Here is a 21301-nt window from a genome sequence, read left to right on the forward strand (position 1 = left end):
AGGAACTGCGGCAGCTAGTGTTCAAAGAAACTGACTGGCTGCCCACCTTTGTCACCCTCCGGGAGCCCAACAAGCCGAAGATTCATCCTCCAACTTCTATTTTCAAGGCTGTGGTTCAACCCTCCACCTCTTCCATCTGCTCCCCGAGGCCCTGGACCTCCCATTCATGCTTCTGCAGAATGACTGCGAGGGGTTGGACCTGGACACGGATCTCCTCGATCACAGCCTCAACATTTGCGGCAAGTCTCACCATTGTCACTGCCAATTCTGTCAGGTCCCCCGGGGTTCAGGAGAGGCAGCTGCTGTGGTCCCAGTGCTGCAGGGGAGTGTCCTCCGTGCTGCTGTCTGCTCGCTCCTTTTCCTTTTGGCATCCTTCCCACTTCAAGTTGTCAATGAATATATGTTCTTGAAGTTTTTAAATTAACAATTCCTCCATATAAGTTGTCCAGGGATGGTAAAAAAAAACACCAATATGCCTTGGCTGTTATGCAGAGCCATCCACTGCAGTTCTACTGAATTGCTGCCATCTTGCAGAGTCAACATGGCGTAATTTTAACAGAAAAGAAACTTTGAGGATGTTCTGGCTTGTACCATGCTGTGATTGCGCTAGATTGAATAGCCAGGAATTTTCAAAATGTCTCGGCAATACTTTACTAGATGAGCAGTGCAGTAAGAGGAAAGATTAATATTATGCCTGTAATTACTAAGAATAGCAATTATACAATCCTTCCTTATTCCTTAATAATATTTTCAAATTTTCTTTTTAATGCATTTGCCACATTCTTTGTCTTCCCCCACTCAGTTATGCAATGAGAAAAAAGAATCTATTACATCTTGCAGATCTATTTGGTCTGTGTCTTTGCAAAGACAGGTACGTTTAGAGATCTCATTCTAGAGTACCCAACCTTTGTTGAAGAATAATCATTAAGTACTTTCTATTTACATTCACTCAGTAGGTGAACAACATCAGCTGTGCTGGCTCCCAATGGATTTAAGATTACATCTCCTCAGCCAAATTATTCATGATCAATTTAAAAACATGGCTCTTCGAATAACCAATCTTCCAAATTATAGCAATATGAAACTAATATGATAGTAAATACTTCCCTTTTAGATTGTTCATGATAATTAAAATAAACTGAACAATAATAAATTTCACTGTGAATTGGGGAGAGATAAACAAAATTAAATGCAACCAGTCTGTTTGCACAAAAAAACATGTTCTTTGAATGCGTTTCCTGCAAAACATAAGTATCCAATTTTCCTTTCTCCCTTATCTTAAGAACTCCCTTTTCCCTTGTCCCAGAGAAGAGCCTTGCTTGAGACATTAAAAGTCTATGCGAGCTTTAATACTACTTTCGCAAGACTGTTACATTGTTTGTTGCCAATATCAGCACGATGATCTTCCACAGGTATTAAAATTAGAAGATAAGCAAGTTTAGATCACAATAGCAAAAAGGTTGCACAATACATTTTTGTTGGGTAAATCATTTGAAAGGTAACTCCATTGTCCTTCAGCAATCAAATCATAAGTGTTTAGCTCCTCAACTAGACACTTAAAATACATCTGTAAGAATAGGTGGTATATCACTCAGTCTTGACACTAAGCAGGAGGATAATCAATTAATCTTCAGTAAGTGACCATCAAAAGCTTAAGGTAAATGCATAGAATACATTAACGTTAGTTTTGCAGAATATTTCTAAAATAAATTGAGTATCTGTTCACTACAGTAAAAATAACCAAAATGTATTTTTATCATTGGTGTAGATTTCAAGCATTTTAACATTGGCACTTCAAATTTAACTTTGAATTATGAAGGAGTATTACTTAAGCTTGGGCCCCCTGTGTTCATACAGTCGGTTCTGCTCTAATACACATTTCTTTAACACAAATTGGCTGCAACGCGATTGAAGAATTTAGACCATTATTTGTAGAATGTGAACTTTCCTTCCCTGTATTGGCTATAACGGGATTCCAGTCCCTTTGGTTCAAATGGTTCTGCTTTACGCGATTTTCTTATAACACGGGATTGCACGGGAATAGAACCATCACGTTATATCAGAACAACTGTACTGCTAACGACTGTTAATGTGGTGTACAATTATGGACCCACATTTCTACAATTCTGATGAGGGAGCTATTGTTAGTAAAGGAAGTTCTCTCCCACAATTCAAAGAACAAACACCCTGTTTAATATGGCACATTGTAGGAGGGCATTGTCAGATTTGGCAACTTGCTGTTGATATAAAACCTCTAAAATGCTTTCCATTAATTCTTCTACAACTATCTTGCGCATTATTTCAGAATGGCATAGATAATTTTGTTTCAAAGATGTTTTGCATTCTGTGAAGACATCATTAAATACTAAAATGATATTATTATTCATGCATTTCAAATTACCACTAAAACTAATGGAAATTGCAATAAAATTCTCAATAAAAGGTTCAGTTAAATTAAATATATTGGTTGAGGATTGTTTCGATTATTAACATGAACGGGTAGTAGAGGTTTTAAGTCGAGAGAGTGGTGCTGGGAAAGCACAGCTGGTCAGGCAACATCTGAGGCCATGCGGCCATACTAGCCTGATAATGCCTGATCTTGGAAGCTAAACAGACTCAGGCTTGGTTAATACTTGGATGGGAGACTGCCTGGGAATACCAGGTGCAGTAGGCTTTAAACCTCAGATGCTGCCTGACCGGCTGTGCTTTGCCAGCACCACACTCTTGACTGACCTCCAGCATCTGCAGTCCTCATTTTCTCCCAGTAGAACTTTTAGGTGCATTTAAGACAGTGAACAGACAATGTAAATGAACGTTTAGAAAGTAAAGTTAAAGAAAATGTAATTCTAAGAATGGTTTAAAAATACACACAAACAGAACAGTGGAAAGATAAGTTACTGTTTATTATCATGGATTCCTCTTTTTCGACCTTCCCCGAAGGAAATTCTTTTTTAAATTGTAAGAGCATTCCATAGCATAATCAAACAATTAAATGGGACTGGAGTTTAACTGCAACTCAGAAAATGTTTGATGGGGTGTAATTACAACAATTTGGTTTATTTATTCATCTATTATAAAGCATTATTTACCAAACATTCATTGGTCTTTTATGACAAATAATCATTTATTACAATGTATAGATTTTACAACAGTGCAATGCACATTAAGAGCACAAACTGTATTGGAAAGTGTATAAAGTATCAGTGGACACTGTCCCAACTTCATCTGTGAAAAGTCAAATGTATAGTACAACAGTCAAACTGTTGTTCCTTAAAGAGGAACAATACTAGCCTGCAGTATGGCTGATTGAAAAGTCAGTTTATTAAGACTTTTTTGTTTGCAAATCTGCAAAGTACAGTAAAAATCAATTCAAAAGACCCTCTGACATATTTTAAACATCATGGCCTTTTGACATACAATGGTAAAATATTGTGCTTTAATATTAAGGGGTAATTGCTGTGTTCTTCCAACAAATATACAACCCTAAATAGTAGTAACATTAATGGAATAAATACTGCAGAGAAAATTTTAGATGATGTCATAAATAGTCCTAGGAATAGTTTTTGGGAGACTGAATCTTTTAGTTAATTGACCTGATAAAACCAATATCTGACCTGCCACTAATAGCGTGTCAATCAAGCCTCCATACTACAATACTGGAGATTACTTTTGTTCAGTGCACTCTCTAGCACAGAATACAGTTCATCCACAATGATCAATGCTTCTAATGGCTAAAAGGTGAATGACGTCCAATTCCACATTCATCAACCTTTTGTAGGACACCATTCCTATTGAGTGACATAAATTATAGATCATCACCAAGTAATTTTAAAAAAGAACGTCAGGTTTAACATGAGGACTAATGATGAATAACAAACAAAAGTCAATTTTCGCTGGACAGTAATGCATAAAGAATTATGTCCTTAGCTTTCTTATAAAAAATCATAATAAATATAAAGCTTTCGATATTAAAACAGTATTCCATGCTTCAGGCACAATACAGACCCATATTCACATATGCAAGTTGAATGCGATCCCAAGTGATTATTCTTTTTATGTTGCACAGGAGTTACGTAATTCACTTACTGATAATACCGTACTTAAGGCTCCCATGTAAGCAATTCAGTGGTTGTTTAGTTTTTAGACTGAGGAAACAGACATGAAATGTAACAAGTTATAAAATGAACCTGAAATTTACATTGTAACAGAAGGAAAGCTTTGCTTTTTCCTGATGCCATGATTGAACAGTTCTTAAAGATTAAACAGTTCTGAAATGGTCTGTCATAGACCATTTCAGATAATCACTTAGTAAAAAAAAAACAAGCTTTCCACATTTCTGTTTTCAGTGTGTAGACACAAATCTGAAAGATTGTGTGAATAGATTAGTTTTCAATTCAACTACATTCATTGTGGAAATGAAGAAATGCACTTGGAACTCAAAAATACAATTAACTCTATTTTGCTTATGGTTTTCAATACAATTGCATTTACATTCAGATTTTCATAAAATTAATAACTGAAGCAGAAAAATGATTTCTCCAAATAGACAACTTCATGTTAGCCAGACTGCATGTGAAGACCACTACAAAGTAATCTGATCAAAATGTCTCAAACTAACACCTGGAGATCCAAATAATTATGTCAAGCAATCAACCGAGCTTACTGCTGAAAGGAGACAGAAAACAGTTAAGAGCCCAGAATTTACTGTGACCGTGATGGAATGGCTTAACTAATACTAAGGTGCATGGTGGTTCAGTGGTTAGCACTGTTGCTTCACAGCGCCAGGGATCCAGGTTTGATTCCAGGTGACTGTCTGTGTGAAGTTCACACATTCTGTCCGTGTCTGTATGTGTTTCCTCCAGACGCTCCAGTTCCTTCTGCAGCCCAAAGATATGCAGATTATCTGGACTGGCCCGGCTACATTGCCTTTTGTGTCCAGGGATGTGCAGGTTAGGCGAGTTAGCTATGGGAAGTGCAAAGCCACAGGGATAAGGGGGTGTGCCTAGGTGGGGTGCTCTTTGGAGGGTAAGTGTGGACTCAAAGGGCCAAATAGCCTGCTTCACACTGTAGGTTTTCTATGATATTTCTTTTGTATGTTTGTGTAGAGATTTATTGACTTGTCAGTGGAGATTTGTAATTTTTGTGCTCATGAAACAAAACGAGTCTGTATAAGGGATCTAATGCCATCTGTAAGGTGGCCTAGCAATATAAAGATTCTTCAACCAATAAGATCAAAGAAACCTCAGAAATATACAAACTACAGTCAAGTAGTAAATATGAGAAGCAAAATAAAGATTCAGAATACATTTGGTGATTATGGGAGAGGTAATAAAGAATAAAACAGAATAACTAAACACTTTTTACGAAGTTAAAAACTCTGCAACATTAACTTTCTACTGAACAAATAAGACTCCTTCGCATTTGTAATAAGTTTGTGCAGTGACATTGACCACCTATTAAACTTTAAAAAAACTGAGTTAGTCACGATTGCACAACTTCCAACTTTTCATCTGTTATTGCTATGAGAAGACGTGATTAGCCATAGCTCACAGTGATCTCTCCAAATCCCATCAGCAAAATATTTCAACAACCTGCAGTTTGTAGAACAGCACAGTATCAGTACCAGCAACTTCCAGATTCCAACATGAAATGATTTATGTACAGATCCAGAAATCACTATCCAGTTTAATGATGGTGAGAGCCAGCAACTTTGGAAATGGGTACAGCAAAATATGCACCAATATAATTTAGGTTGGTGCACAGAAAATTAATCTACAGTTATACATGGAGTTTATATCATTTTAATACATTTTTGCGTTTCAGTTAGTACTTTTTATGATAATGCATAAAACTTCCTTAAAAAATTTATGTGACACCAAATTCATGATTGAAAGTATGGAGCTCAAGACTAGTGATAAATGGACACAAAAGGGATTAAACATTTATTCACCAAGTCCTCTTATACACAAGCAAATTGTTTGAAATGGGTCAATAAAAAGGGCTGCAAACAGATAGACAGTCCCTTACTATCTCACTTGAGGTTTCAAATTCAGAATGAGCTCACTGAACAGATGTTTTCCTGATATGTGTACCAGATGGATGATGCTCCATAACAGAAGCACATATCTGGAAAAGATCACCCTTTGCAACTTAGTTTACTTCACTTTAACTTTCTATCCCAACTATTGGATCACTTCCATAAGCAAGAGCAGCCAAAAGCCTTATGCACTCAGTCAGTCTCTTTTCCAAATGTTAGACTGCTCAAAGTAAGATTTCTTTTCCTAAAATTAGATAACTGCACAATTACTAAACACTAATTTAAAAATGAATACTCATCCCAACAAAGGCAGACAGATCTTAGAATGCTAGCCCTGTAATTTTAAATTTTCAAATATTAGTCATCCAATACTCTTAAAAATCAGTCTGCATGGAAAGAGTTAAATTGTAGACAAATAATGTTTGAGGAATTTTCTAATTTGACTTTACACGTTGAAAGTTATAGAATTGTTTTGTTTTCTATCAAATACAAAAAAAGTAAAAAGTGGTTTTCAATTTATTCTTCTTTCTTACACCGTTGTCACTGTAAAGATTTGCAACATTCAGATTGTGGCCCTGGTAAAATAGAATGAAACTATTGCATAAATTAGTTAATGCTGCAGCTGCCATTGCCTTTTCATACACAGACGTCATTGCGATGTTTAAAGAGTTATGCTCCTAAATAATAACTAGCTTTCAAATCAAAATACCAGCTAACTGGCTTCATGGCTGTGATCAGCTGATCAAATGGAAAGAACTAATGAGTTTTTTTCTTTAATGTACCTCAGTGATTTTTATTTAAAAACACAATCTTCTTCCTTGATTTTCCTGAATATATTGATTTACACTGGAATGTAGTTTTACAGTCATAGGAAACTATCTTATGCCTTACCTGATTCTTCCACAAGATAGTCAGCAAACTATTTGACCTGATGGGATACCATGGTCATTTCCAATCCTGTCTCAATAGCATTCACACATGCAGCTGCTAGCAGGTGTCGGTCAACCACAATGAACAGTAAGAAAATCATGGTTTTAATCACTCTTTAGATGGAGGTATTATGGAAAATTTTTAATTGCCCAAAATGATACCCCCATCCAAGATCAAGTAATTCAACGCAAACAGAAGCTAGATTATTTTTGTAGAGCAGAAACTTATGCATTATTGTATATTCCTAACTTTTCAATAAATTAATATGCCATTAGGTCAGGTATATGATTCCCAAATTTACACATGGTAGTAACAAAAACAAAAAGCTTGCTAACTCTATTTGAACACCCTGAACAACTTCTATCGATTCAGTCTCACTGAAATTATCCCTGAAGGAAAACCTTCAATTGCCATGATAGTTTATGATATTGACAATAAGTACTTACTATTTAAAAATAGCCACATATGATTTAAAACAGAAAATTGCAGCACTGCAACAAAATAATGCTTAAAATGCTGGCCACTCTTATTCTACTGAACGTTTTAGTAGAACATAACATAACATAACACTGCCCCTTTATTGAAAGTAATCTGTTTAGGCCAGATATGCATGAAACTAATTCTACCAGTAAAAGTACCAATCCATGAAGGATTGATTTGAACTGGATCCTCTCCTGAGTTGCTTTCTTGGTAGAAATTCTACCAAGTGCTCTACACTTAAAGTGATCGACAAGAACAAATTCTAGAAGTCCTCATCACAGATGGGACCACACAGGTGACATTGGATAAATGTTCTTGTGTAGAAAGGAGTAATAGCCTAATAAAGGGATTCAAAAAATGGTCAGTCAATTTTCCACAGGGGTAGGTGTCTGCAGAGGTTGGCTGATGATGACCTGCACCACATAGTCTTTGGGGATTTTCAGTTCTTCCAATTTCATTTTATCTGTTAGTGGTCGGCCAGAAAAGAACCACCTCTGGCTGGAGGGCTCTACCCCCTCTGTTGTGTGCAAGCGCCGTTTCATGTGATAAACTGTATCTGTGCTACGGACAAGAAGCTTCAGGTCTTTGCCTGTGGAGAGACGCAACCGGAGCTGACATTCCTGTCCAGAATTAGGTAGTGGTTCTGGGATGTCTAGTGTCTCCAAGTCACTTTTTTCTTCAATCATGTTGATTGGAGGTGCAAGGCAGTACACTGGAAGTTGGTATCTATTTCCCAGCTCATCATAACATTCTGTAAGCACTCCTGTGTATGAGTGAAAAAAGAAGTGTTCGTTAAAACTCAATTACATACAATAAATATATCCTGCCACAGAATGGAATGTCATTAGTGCACATCTGTACTAAAGAAGAAAACTTATCATTCTAATAGTTGCAACAAGAGAAAGCAAACATTAATAATATTGAAGAAAATTCCATTTAGAAAATACTGACGTTTACAACCCTAAATTACTCAATAGCACTAGATACTGCTTTAATTAGTTGTTGCGTGCTCTAAATCAGGTATAATGGAAATCATCTACTCAATCTTCAGAAAGACGCACCTTGATGTAGCTGAAGTTAGGTTTAGAACAAATACTGAAGAGCAATTTAAGCAGGAGCACAATATCATTTTATGTATTTACAAAATAACTCAATAGAATCAATAAGATTCGCAAAGTGACTGATAAAAATATAACAAATTAGATATGTTTATCAAATTAAGACTGGAATTATTTCTTGCAATACTGTAAAATATAGCCATTAATCAGCTAAAAATCAATTTCATTCCTCAGGCTTGGGAAGTTCTTCATTAAAAAAAAAATGCTGTATTGTGTAAACAGAAGGAAACATTTCACATGGCAAAAAAAGTTATACAGCATTCCACTTTTGAAAGAGATGTTTACAAACAAGAGGGAGCAGAGAATATAAAGAAAATTAAAGATTCTGATTTCACATTCGGTAAAACGTTCGAAGGAATATAAACTTGGAGGTCTAAAATATTTGAATTCTTACTGAGTATCAACACAATTCAGAGTATATTTAGAATAACACAGTAGTATTCTCAATTTTTGATGATTTATTGCTGATTGCATCAGCCATATTTACCAAGCTAACAAAACTGCATTATGAGAAAATATGACACATAAAAAAGACTATCAAAAATTCATAGCACAAATCATTCCCAGCTCCTCCCATAATTGCATAATCAGGCAGTGTCAACAAAAATGAAACAATATAATTTCCTGGAGTGCCCCAGGTTTGGTCAGCACTTATCGACATTCATTAATAATTTCACAGGATTGATTTTTAAAAAAGTAGTCAAGACTATTTTCATGATAAAGCATTTCCCTCAGTTTTTGAAAAAATTACCTTATTGCAACAGCCTCTACGATTTAATTTATGGCAATGCTCAAAATACTTGACCTGTTGACATTCATATTTCATGTAATTGGATCATAATGCATCAACACTGCAGAAAATATGGGCTAAATTTTACCCAGAAGTGCCAATTCTGGAGAATTTCATGGTGAGTTACACTCCATGAACACTAGTGACTTCTCTGCTACTGATCTCTATGACACTCACAGCAGACGTACTCACTACTGTTGGGACTTCTGGGATCCCCCGTGCCAGCATCATGCTTACAGTTTAGCCATGTACCAAGACAAGCACTGCCAATCAGGAACTGCCCTTCAAAATGCATGTAGTGGGAGATGACTGATGAAGAAATATTCCTGAGGGCATACAGATGGCATGGATAATACTTAAGTGCAAATACAAACTCACGCTTGGAATTGTAATGCTATTTTACATCATCACCAGTCATTGTAATTGCAGTTGCAAGAATCAAGCTACATAGGCTATCATCCTTGCCACGACATCATCTTAGAACCTTGTATCATGGAGTGCTATTATTTCCCTAAAGCCCAGTCGTATATAACATTTTCTCATTGTTAAATGTGGGAGCATATGTTGAAACTTTTGAAAATGCTTGAAAAATGTTCCTTTTTCTTTCTGCAGTTCAATAAAAAAAAACAAAAGAAACTGCATTTGCTTTGGGGAAAAGAAACAGGGTCTTTCTTTGCCTTCTGAACAAATTTACAGTCTGTGAATGATCACTTCACCCAGCTCACATCTATTGGAACTGGGTGTCAATTAAATCCTATCTGGCTTGTTGCACCCGCTGCTGCACTATCCTATCATGCGAAAGATAATGTTCTTCCTTCTCACTGTCCTCATCATTTCCTCAGAAGAAAGCTGTTGCTCTCCCAGCTCTCCAGCATCAATCACATTCCTTCTTGCTAGCTCCAGATGTGCACAGTACAGCCTGTTAAGACTGTTTGGAACAGTCTGCCTGGTACTTGAAGTTCTAGCCAGACTGATCTGAACATCAGACCTTATCTGATCCATGACAGTCCTGGTTGAAGAATGGGTTGCATTGTATTAATGCCTAACTTCAGTTAGAGGAATTTAGAATTTATTCACTTGTGGGCATCTCTGGCTGGGCCAATATTTATTATGCATGCCTAATTGCCCAGAAGGCAATTAAGAGTCAACCACATTGTTGTTGCTCTGGAGTCACATGTCGGCCAGATCAGCTAAGGATGGCAGTTTTTAATCCCTAAAGGGTATTAGTGAACCAGATAGTTTTTCCTGACAATAAGCAATGGTTTCACGGTCTTCATTAGACTCTTAATTCCAGATTTCAAATTACACAACGTCCCATGGCAGGATTCGAATTCAGGTCCTCAGAACATTACCTGGGCCTCTGGATGAACAGTCCAACAGTAATACCACTAGGCCATCACCTGCCCAAGGGCAGTGGGTTGCAAAATAGAGTCATCAGCAGGTTGCCAGGGTTGGTCAAAGGTGCCACTTTTAAATTCATCAGAAATTACTTCTGCTTCAGAGTTGACTAAGATAAATTTGAAATGAACAAAGACGCGGTCAAGATTGCTGATAACCAGGATTTTTATCCCCCACAGTTCAACTTTGAAGGCATACCAGGTGCAAGGTTCTATGATTACAGATGTCCTATGCAAGTGCCCTATTAACATAATCGCTCCTTGGAGGGCCTCACATCGCTCACATGTATGGCCTGCATGCTCAGCTTGAAAAAGATACTTACTCCACTTTCTGGGTGTTGTCGCAGCCATTTTCTATTTCCAGTATGCATTTACAATTCAGACGAGGATGGAAGGCAAATCAAGTCATGCTTGGCATAATGAATCTCAGGCTCAGCCTGGTAACCATGGTGTCCCTGCAACCGTCTACATTCTTTCCTCCTTACACTCCCTGTTGGCACCATCACTATTGAGCGTTCCTACATTTCAATCCAATCCTTTAATTTATATCATCTTCTCCCAACAGTGCTTCTCAACATTAGCTCCACCCATACAGCATGGCCATGTCAACCATCATGCTGCACTGCCCCCTCACTGACCCAAGGTGGTTGTAACATTTGATGACACCCCCCCCCCCCCCCCAAAGTCACCCATGTCCTACATTGCACTATTGTCTCACACACTTATATGTTGAATTGCTTCCCTTCAAAATTATTATCCCTTTGCATCCCAGCATGCTGCCTCAAAATCCCACAATTGATCTCCCCAGCTTTCTTACCACAGAACTAGCTCTTGATTAAACTCCCTTGACTTTCAGGGAGCAGACACCCAAATACCCATGACCCATTGCTCTGATCAATTTGGGTAGGCAGTCCTGACTAATAAGTGACTAGGCACTGCTCAGATCTCTGTATAATTACCCAACTGACACATCACATTAGTTGAATTGAAAGTTCAGAACTGATCAAAGCCCAGTTCAGTGATTTAGAACCCCTGACCACACCTAGTGCTGGATGACCTTGTCCAAGCCCTTGTACTGAGATCAGACTCTGCTATTGAATAACTGTGGTTGGAAGCCTATTAATGACAGCTCTTCTGTACTTGGAATACACTTTTCCTTTGACTTTGAAGCATGATGAGTTGGTTGAATGATATGCTGTATGGTTGCTAGCACATGGTGTGTAGATATGACATTGATGCAGCACAGTACTGAACAGCAACGTGCCCACACCCTTGAACATTCATTGATGACAACCATGACAAACTATCTGACTTTCTGTCTGTCTTAACCAGCAAGGCAAGAAAGAAATACTGTGAACCTTTAGGTTCTGAAAGAGATGACCAAGAACTAAAAGGCAAGGCAAAGCATAGTTGAGTAGTAAGCACAAAGTGAGTGAGCACTAAAACCGCAAGCCAGGAGCCTAAGATACACCTTAAGCCATCAGGTACCACCTTCTGTTGGGAATGGTCATTGACTTTTATTTTCTCTGGCATATGAAAAATAGGAAACTAATTATAAATGAGTTAAGATTAGTTTCAATTACTTGCAAATGCGTGCAAAGAGGCCTCTTGCTGCTCATTAGTGTGATTTTCATCTCATTTTTGTTGCAGAATTGGACTATAACTTCCTTTATCTCACTTTTTGGAGCTCACCATATTTCCCAACAAATCTGCCATTTGAGTATAGAGTACTACTCGAGTAAATCTTGTGCCTCGTCTTCCAAACAATTTGCTTTCCTTTTGTAACTATTATTAAAACTGTCTGCTTTATCTGAGCCCCCTGTCCACTCATTTTCTCATGGCCATTTCAACTATCCCAGGCCCTCATTTTCTAGTTTAAAATCCATGTTACTACGGTGATTATATTTTTCACCTGAGCCCTTATCCAACATGGCACAAGTGGAATATCAAATACAGGTGGAAATTATAGTGAATGGCAGAACCCTTAGGAGTACTGATATGCAGATCGACTGATTATTGAAGGTGGCAGCACAAGTAGGTAAGATAGTAAAAAACACCCATGACATGCTTGCCTTCATTGGAAGGGGAAAGATTGGATAGACTGGGTTTGTTTCCACAGGAGGTGGAGGGATGAAGTTTATATGATTGTGAATGGCATGGATGGAGTGGAAAGTATGAGTTTTTTTTTCCCCAGGATGGAGGGGCCAATTACTAGGGGAAACAGGTTCAAGGTGCTTGGAAGGCGGAATGTTTAAAAGAGATGCACAAGGCAAGTTTTTCACACAAAAGGTGGTGAGTGCATGCAATGGACTGCCTGAGGAGGTGGTAGAAAACAGGCACAATAGCAGCATTCAAGACGCACCTGGACAAATTCATGAATAGGAAGGGAATAGAGGTATATGGATCCTCTAAGAGGAAACAATTTTTGTATGCAAGGGCAAAATGCAACAGTGGAGGCTTGGACGGCCTCTTCTTGTGCTGTATTGTTCTTTGAGTTTAAGTTAAGGGTCAGATGCCATTGATCATAATCCTGGTTTCAGTCAAAACTAGGCTATCAATACAATCCACACTGTTCTGAAAGTCCTGTGCCTTGATCATGACTGAATGTGCCCTCACCCACTTGGGCAAAGTAAGTCTTTCATATTACCTAAATAAGTTACTCTTATTTAGGTTCAAGTGACTGCACCATGTCTAAATATAAATTATGTACCATTGCATATTCACAGTCATTGATGCAACTCGAGTTTTCAATATACAGTGTACTAAAAACAAAACTGAGACAAAGTGAGACAAAGAACTATTTAGAATAGCTTACAAACTAACATTCAGTCTCTCAGTCAAGTACCTTAAGAGGAAAGATAAATCTGGCCTAGTGGGTGACGAGGACAGACTTGGTTCCATCATGAACATTACACACCACCTGACCATCCCTCCTCAACCTACTACTCCCAAAACCAACCTGTACTTACATAAAAATTTTAATATAATGAAATATCCCAAACAGCTCCACAGGAACTTTGACACCAAGCCATTTAAGGAGCTACTAGGGTAGATGACCAAAACTTGGCTAAAGAGGTAGATTTTAAACATCACCTAAAAGAACGAACACGTAGAAAGGTGGAAGAATTTAGGGACAGAATTCTGGGGTTTAAGGATTTCCAGTTAGCAATGGAGAAGAGATTACAAACAAGGATACTTAAAGACCAGAATTAGAATTAGCACGTATCTTGGCCATTTTTAGATACACTGGAAGGGTTGAGAGACGTTGGAGGATTGTGGGCCTGAGAAGATTACATAGTCAGGGTCAGAAAGTTTTTACAGCACAGAAAGAGGTACTTCAGCCCATTGTGTCCACACTAGTAATCATCCATATGTTCTAATCTCATTTTCCAGCAGTTATCCCATAGCCTAGTATGTCACTGTGTTTCAAGTGTTCATCTAAACATTTTTTAAAATGTCTTGAGGGTTCCCTTCTCTACCATCATTTTTGGCAGTGAGTCCAGATACTCAGAACCCTCTATGGAAAGGTCATTTTGTCAAAATCCCTCTGAGCCTCCTGATCTTAGCTTACAACTGTGGCCCCTGGTTATTGGGCCTTCTACAAAAAGTCAAAGTCTCTCCATCAACCCCTCAATTCTATACACTTCAATCAGGCACCCCCTCAGCTCTAAGAAAAACAGCCCCAGCTTATCTACACCTGAATAGCTGGAAAACTCCAGGCCAGAATTATCCTGGTGAACCTCGATTGAACTCTTTCTAGTGCATTCACATCTTTCCTATGGCTGAGGTGACCAGGAATATACACAGTACTCCAGCCGTAGCCTAACTAACTTTATATAGAGGTCCATCATAATTTCCTTAATCTCGTATTCAATTCCTCGCATGATAAGGCAAGTATCCCAAACGCTTTACCATATCTATCGATCATGCTATCCTTAAGATTACAGGGACAAAGCCCAAGGTTCCTCTGATTCTCTATACTGCCTAGGGTTCTACTAATGTGTGCTGGAAATGCGCAGGTCAGGCAGCATCCAGGGAACAGGAGAATCAACGTTTCGGGCATAAGCCCTTCTTCAGGAATGATTCCTGAAGAAGGGCTTATGCCCGAAACGTCGATTCTCCTGTTCCCTGGATGCTGCCTGACCTGCTGCGCTTTTCCAGCAACACATTTCCAGCTCTGATCTCCAGCATCTGCAGACCTCACTTTCTCCTTCTACTAATGTGTACTCTCTTGCCTTGTTAGTCCTCTCAAAATGCATCACTTCAAACTTTTCAGGACTAAAATTCCTTTTGCCATTGTGTGAGATACATCACTGGACAGACTTCCTATCAACAAAAACAGCCTTCGACTATCATCCTCTGTTTCTTGCCACTAACACAACTTTGGATCTGATTTGCCTAATTACTGTGGAACCATGAGCTGTTAGTTTCTTACCCAGTCAGCCAGGCAAGATCTTGTGAAAAGCCTTACTGAGGTCCATGTAGAGTACATCAACTGAACTGCCCTCATCTACATACTGATTGACTTCTTGAAAGTTTTAAACCAAGGTCATTAGACATGATTGCCTCTTACAAAGCCATGCTTTCTAACCGATTAACCCTTACCTCTCCAATTGGAAATCAATTCTGTCCCATGTATTTCTATTCCTAATAGTTTCCCTACCTCAGATGTTACTCAATGGCCTGGAGATTTCTAGTTTATTCCTGCCACCCTTCATGAATAATGGTCCCACATTATCTGTCCTCCAATCCTCTGGCACCCCACCCACACTGGTCAGAGAGGATTTGAAAATTAATGTCAGAGCCCCTACAATTTCTTCCCTGGCCTGGGTTACATCTCATCTGGACTTGAGGAAATTTGTCCACTTTCAATCCTGCTAAAACCACTAATACTTCCTCTCTCAATGCTGATTCTTTCAAGAATATCAAAGACCCTACCCTGATGTCAATACCTCCATCACCCTTTTCTATAGTGAGTATAGATGCAATGTTCTCATTTAGCACCTCAGTTATATCACCCAGCCTCTCAAACAGATTACCATTTTGATCGCTAATGTACCCTATGTTTTTCCTGGTTATCTTTTGCCCCTAATATACTTATAAAATAACATCTTTGAATTTTCCTTAATGTTACCCAATGTTTTTTCCATGTCCAATCATCTTTAAGCACTTTCTATACTCCCCTGGGGCATCCACATACTCCCCTGGGGCATCCACTGTTTTTCCTTATCCAATTCTATACATCCGTTGACATCCAGGGTTTTCTGAATTTCTTGATTTCACCCTTCATCCTTACAGGAGCATGTTGACCCTGCACTGTCACTATTACCCATTTTGGATGTCTCCCACTGCTTTGATGTGGTTTTTCTCTAAGTAGCTGATTCCAGTCCACACTGGCCATAACTAGTCTTATTAAAATCAGCCTTCCTCAAATACAGAAATTTTATTTCTGGCCCATCTGTTCAACTAAAGGGAATTTTTGATCATCCAGTACGTTGTTAACAAGAAGTCTGACAATTTAGAGATAGTGCAGGAGTTGAGAGGAGTGGTGGAGAAGCAGAGCTGTGAGTGGCCAGCTAGCGTGTGAATACACTGTTTTTAGAAGATGTTAGGGAGCATGTAGCATGTAGATGAGAAATTGGTCTAACTGTTTAAGAGTCTTCAGGGTTTTCCAGCAAACAGCAGAGGAAATAAAATTGGTGACCTGGCAAAAGCAGTGTGAACAAATTCTTAGAAACATACTCTTTCCTGCACAACTTTCAATTTTCCCCATCCTCATCACCAAACTCTGCTTGCTAACAAAGAGGAAGGGATCACAGATTTGGCAGTGTATGAGGATGGTCATGGATGGTGGGGTTCATTTTAACCATTATTAGTTATGGAAGTTGCAATGTGGTTTTAGTCTTCTGGGCATCTCTGTAACTATTAAATTTGAAAGCTTTTAATTCTGACCATAAAGACAACAGCAAAGTATTCAGATTTCTAAAATTTTCTAATTCAAAGAAGTCTACAATAATAGGTCTGCATTTTGGTACCAATCATATCAAATTTTTGTTTCCTGTAAGAATAGATTTCACACTCACAGCAAACTGCAAGAGTTATATGGTGCAGTCATCAAAATGCAGCAAAGTTGTCAGAGAAGCCAGATGACACTTCAGTACAAAGCACAGTAAATGTGACCAGAATTGTAATAGATGATTCAAACCTGACAGAAAGTTGCAGAATATTAATTTTACTGTCTCAACAGAATTACGATTCACTGAGCAACATTAACAAATGCAATGCAAAATTACATTACAGTTTTTTAATACAGATGTTAGAGCATCTGTTCTTAATAGATAAAATAATTTCATTAAAACAAAACTTGCTGACTGACTGGTTATTAATACTGGAAATTTACTCACACAGTTCAGACTTGTAAAATTTTCAAGCTAAAATTTTCAGAAAATATCATATGAAACCAAAAAATACAAACTTTCACAAGGAAATTCAAGGCTCAGTATACAATGTTCTGGTCCATGTATACAGTACCATCAAATCTGAACAGTAACTCAGATTGGAACTAATTCCAAGGCAGAATCAAGTTAAATGATTGAAGTGGGACACATAGAATATAAGGAAACTTACCGTGTGGCAATGTTATATTTGCACCATCAATGATTGCCTGGGCGAGTTCATGATCATTACTTTCAAAAGCATGTGCTGCAGCTTTGAGGGCATCCCAAATCTCCTTTCGGCCTTCAAAAGCAGGTGCTGTGTCCCAGAACTCATCTCTCTTACTGCGTAACTGTCCATCTGTCATTGGATAATCACTTTTCCATTTTGGCTTTTCTTTCTTCAGGGGTTGATTGCGACCCAAAGCCACTACAAGAAAGGCAAAGACAATATAAATCAGCCAAAATATTCCAAACAGATTTGTGGTAAATTGTAATTTTACAGTAATATTACCACTATTTTAATACTAGGTAGTCTAAATGTTTAATAGGCACTCTGAAATCAAAGCTACTAAAATTCATGTGATAAAATAATTAACTCCATTACCTCATTCCTGTTAAAACTTCCAAGGTATTAACATTTTTAATATATTGATCAGAAAATTATGTTTTAAGTAGTATCAGGAGTTTGCTCACACTATTAATATAGTTGGACCCTATTTTAATGCTGAATGTGGAGCAGGAAATAATTCTCAGAATATGATTTATGATGAGGACTCATGAGAGTCAAGGGACTGGCCATTAACTGACACTTGGAAAATGAATCAGTATATATTAACTTGGCTTTTGCAATTTGGCATGCATTAGCTTTTGTCCTTAAGTTATCTTTAACTTTCTTGTTTATCGATGAATATTTCCTCCAACTTTTACAATTTTTCTTCCTCTCTGGAATATATTGTAGTTGGGAGAAATTAAATATCTACTTAAAACATCTGCTACTGCTCATCAACTGTCCTACTTTTCAACCTTCCAGCTCAGTCGACTAGGGCTCAATTTGTCCTCATACCTCTGTAATTACCTTTGTTCAATGCCAGAATGCTACAGTGGGGGTCCAGTTTCTCACCCTCAAACTGAATTTGAAATTCTAGCATGATATGATCATTCTTCCCTCAAAGGTCATTTACTATGATACCTTTAATTAATTTCACTTCACTCCATAATACCAAATTCAGAAAAGTCTGTTTTTTCTGATTGATTACACAATATTTTGGTCCAAAAATGATCTCTAACGCATTGAATGATCTCTCCCTCGAGGCTATCTTTGCCAATTTGATTAAATTAGTCTATATGCATATAAACAAAAATCACACAATTAATAACGTACCTTTCTTACGAGCGCTCAGCATTTCCTGTTTTATACTAAGCCCCACTGAGGAATCATTGTCTAGGCACCTACAGATTACTCCCACCAGGGAATTCTTCCCTTTCATATTTCTTATTTTTGCCCAGACTGATTCTGGGTCTTGATCTCCAGTGCCTATTTCATTTCTCACTACAGCACTAATCTCTTTTACTAACAAGGCTCCACTGCTTTGTTTTACTTTCTGCCTATCTTTCCAAAACAAGAATACCCTTGGATAGTCAATTCCAAAACCTGGCCTCCCTGCAACCATGTCTCAATAATCACCACCAAATCATACTCGTTTGTCTTTGTTTGTGCTAGTAAATCAATTTTATTCTGAATGCTTCACACACTCCTACATTCGCCATTAATGTTTATTTTTAAAATTTTCCACACATTTGAACTCTTCCGCCACTAATGCTGTGATCTCAGAAATTTAAATTCCACTTTCCTGTCATATCTCCATAACTCTGAATTCCCTTACGGATTAAAAGTCTGTCTACAGTCTTAAATATATTTAATGACCAAGCCCTGACAGTGGTTAGAGATTCTACAGATTCGTCATACTCAGAAAAAATATCTTCCTCATCATTGTCTTAAATGGGTGATTACTTACTGAGATTATACTCTCTGGTCCGTCCAAATACCCTCTCCAAACCTACTCTGTCGAGTCTCCTAAGAATCTTGTACGTTTCAATAAGGCTGTTTTTCATTCTTCTTCACTGTTATGTATGAGCCCAAAGTACTCAGTCTCTCCTCATAAGGCAATGATTCCAAACCTAGGATCAATTTTGTGAACCTCCTTGGGTTGTCTCCAATTCCAGCATATTGTTTCTTGGCTAATGAGCCAAAAATTGTTCACAGTATTCCAGGTGTGGTCTAACTAGGGACTTTTATAGTTTTAGCTATACTTCCCTATTTTTAATATTCTCTTTTGAAATAAAGGGAAAAATGCCATTTTCCTTCTATTTTAGCTGAACTTGCTTGCTGAGTTTTTATGTTTTGTAGCTTTCTGTAGTCTTTCACCTTTTTAAATAAGCTCATCTATTCTTTCTGCCAAAATGCAAGATCTCACATTTTCCCAAATTATATGCACACATTATTTTCCATACTATACAGACTTTTCAGTTAGCAATAATGGACTACTATTATTGTTTATCTTCAATTCATTAAGTAAAAGTATATCTTTTGAAAAGTAAGAATTAATTCTTCAAAGAACTGGTTTGAGGACAGAGGTGGTGGAGAGTTGCTTTTCTGACTGGAGGCCTGCGACCAGTGGTATGTCACAAGGATCTGTGCTGGGTCCACTGCTTTTCATCATTTATTTAAATGATTTGAATGTGAACATAGGAGGTATGGTTATTAAGTTTGCAGATGACAACAAAATTGGAGGTGCAGTGGACAGCAAAGGTTACCTCAGATTACAACGGGATCTTGACCAGATGGGCCAATGGGCGACGGTGTGACAGATGGAGTTTAATTTAGATAAACGAGAGGTGCTGCATTTTGGAAAAGCAAATCAGGGCAGCATGTACACACTTAATGGTAAGGTCCTAGGGAGTGTTGCTGAACAAAGACGTTGGAGTGAAGCTTCATAATTGCTTGAAAGTGGAGTTGCAGGGAGACAGGATAGTGAATGAGGCATTTAGTATGCTTGCTTTACTGGTTATTGCATTGTGTATAGGAGTTAGAAGGTCATGTTGCAGTTGGACATTGGTTAGGCCACTTTTGGAATACTGTGTGCAAATCTGGTCTCCTGCTAAAGGAAAGATGTGAAACTTTGATGTGGAGTTGCCAGTGTTGGCCTGGCTATAGATCTTCTGCTTTAAATTCTGTGTCCTATGATCATGCCCCACTAGCTACCTGGCAAAGGAGCAGTGCGCCAAAACCTTGTATTTCCATATAAACCTGTTGGGACTATAACCGGGTGTTGTATGATTTTTAATGTTGTGAAAATTGGAAGGGTTCAGAAACGATTTACAAGGATGTTGCCAGGGTTGGAGGATTTGAGCTATAGGGAGAAGCTGAATAGGTTGGGGCTGTATTCTCTGAAGCATTGGAGGCCGATAGCTGACCTTACAGAGATCTATAAAATCATGAGGGGGGCATGGATAAGACAAATAGGCAAGGTCTTTTCCCTGGTGTGGGGAGTCCAAAACTAGAAAGGTTTAAAAGGGACCTAAGGGGCAACTTCTTCATGCAGAGGGTAGTGGTGGAGGCTGGTATAATTACATTTAGAAGGATATGGGCCAAATGCTGGCAAATGGGACTAGATTTATTGGTTGGCATGGAATTAGAGCAAAGGGTCTATTTCCATAATGTACATCTCCATATTTCTAAATGTTTGCATTTATTATTCACTGACCTATCTTTAAATCTAATTCCCTAGTCTCTCTCATCCTTATAGTGCTCAGATTTAAACCCTTGTTTTAGACTTAGAAGTTGCAAAGGCAAACAAAAGCCCTGTTTGAAGACCTTCATGCAAATCTGGTTTGGCCTGGAGGCTTTGCTTTCCCCTTTTCTTCATTGGCACTGACCAAACCCCTTCAATCTGTGTTATGGCAAGATGAGAAAGGATGATTCAGCTAAAATTTCCCTTAAAACTTCATTTTTGGCCACAGCAAAGATTTAAGTTATTTTTTAGCACAATTTTCTACGTAAAATGTAGTTAACTTTTTTTTTACAATAGCAGTAAAGTCACCATAATCCCAGC

The 21301-nt window shown here is 38.0% G+C and overlaps 1 protein-coding gene across 3 annotated transcripts in view; it reads right to left on the bottom strand.

Annotated features, from left to right (window-relative positions):
• Positions 1-2882: 2882 nt before the first annotated feature.
• The window catches only part of ubtd2 (ubiquitin domain containing 2), a 76511-nt gene continuing 58092 nt past the window's right edge, over positions 2883-21301 (bottom strand). For all 3 annotated transcript variants that reach the window (XM_043703804.1, XM_043703805.1, XM_043703806.1), the window contains 2 exons: positions 17380-17616; positions 2883-8210 (listed from right to left, as the gene is read on the bottom strand). In XM_043703804.1, coding sequence (XP_043559739.1) covers positions 7813-8210; positions 17380-17616 — 635 coding nt within the window. In that variant the 3' untranslated portion in view covers positions 2883-7812. The remainder of the gene's footprint in view (positions 8211-17379; positions 17617-21301) is intronic.

Source organism: Chiloscyllium plagiosum, chromosome 14 (assembly GCF_004010195.1).
Source record: "Chiloscyllium plagiosum isolate BGI_BamShark_2017 chromosome 14, ASM401019v2, whole genome shotgun sequence".
In the NCBI taxonomy this organism is placed as follows: Eukaryota; Metazoa; Chordata; class Chondrichthyes; order Orectolobiformes; family Hemiscylliidae; genus Chiloscyllium; species Chiloscyllium plagiosum.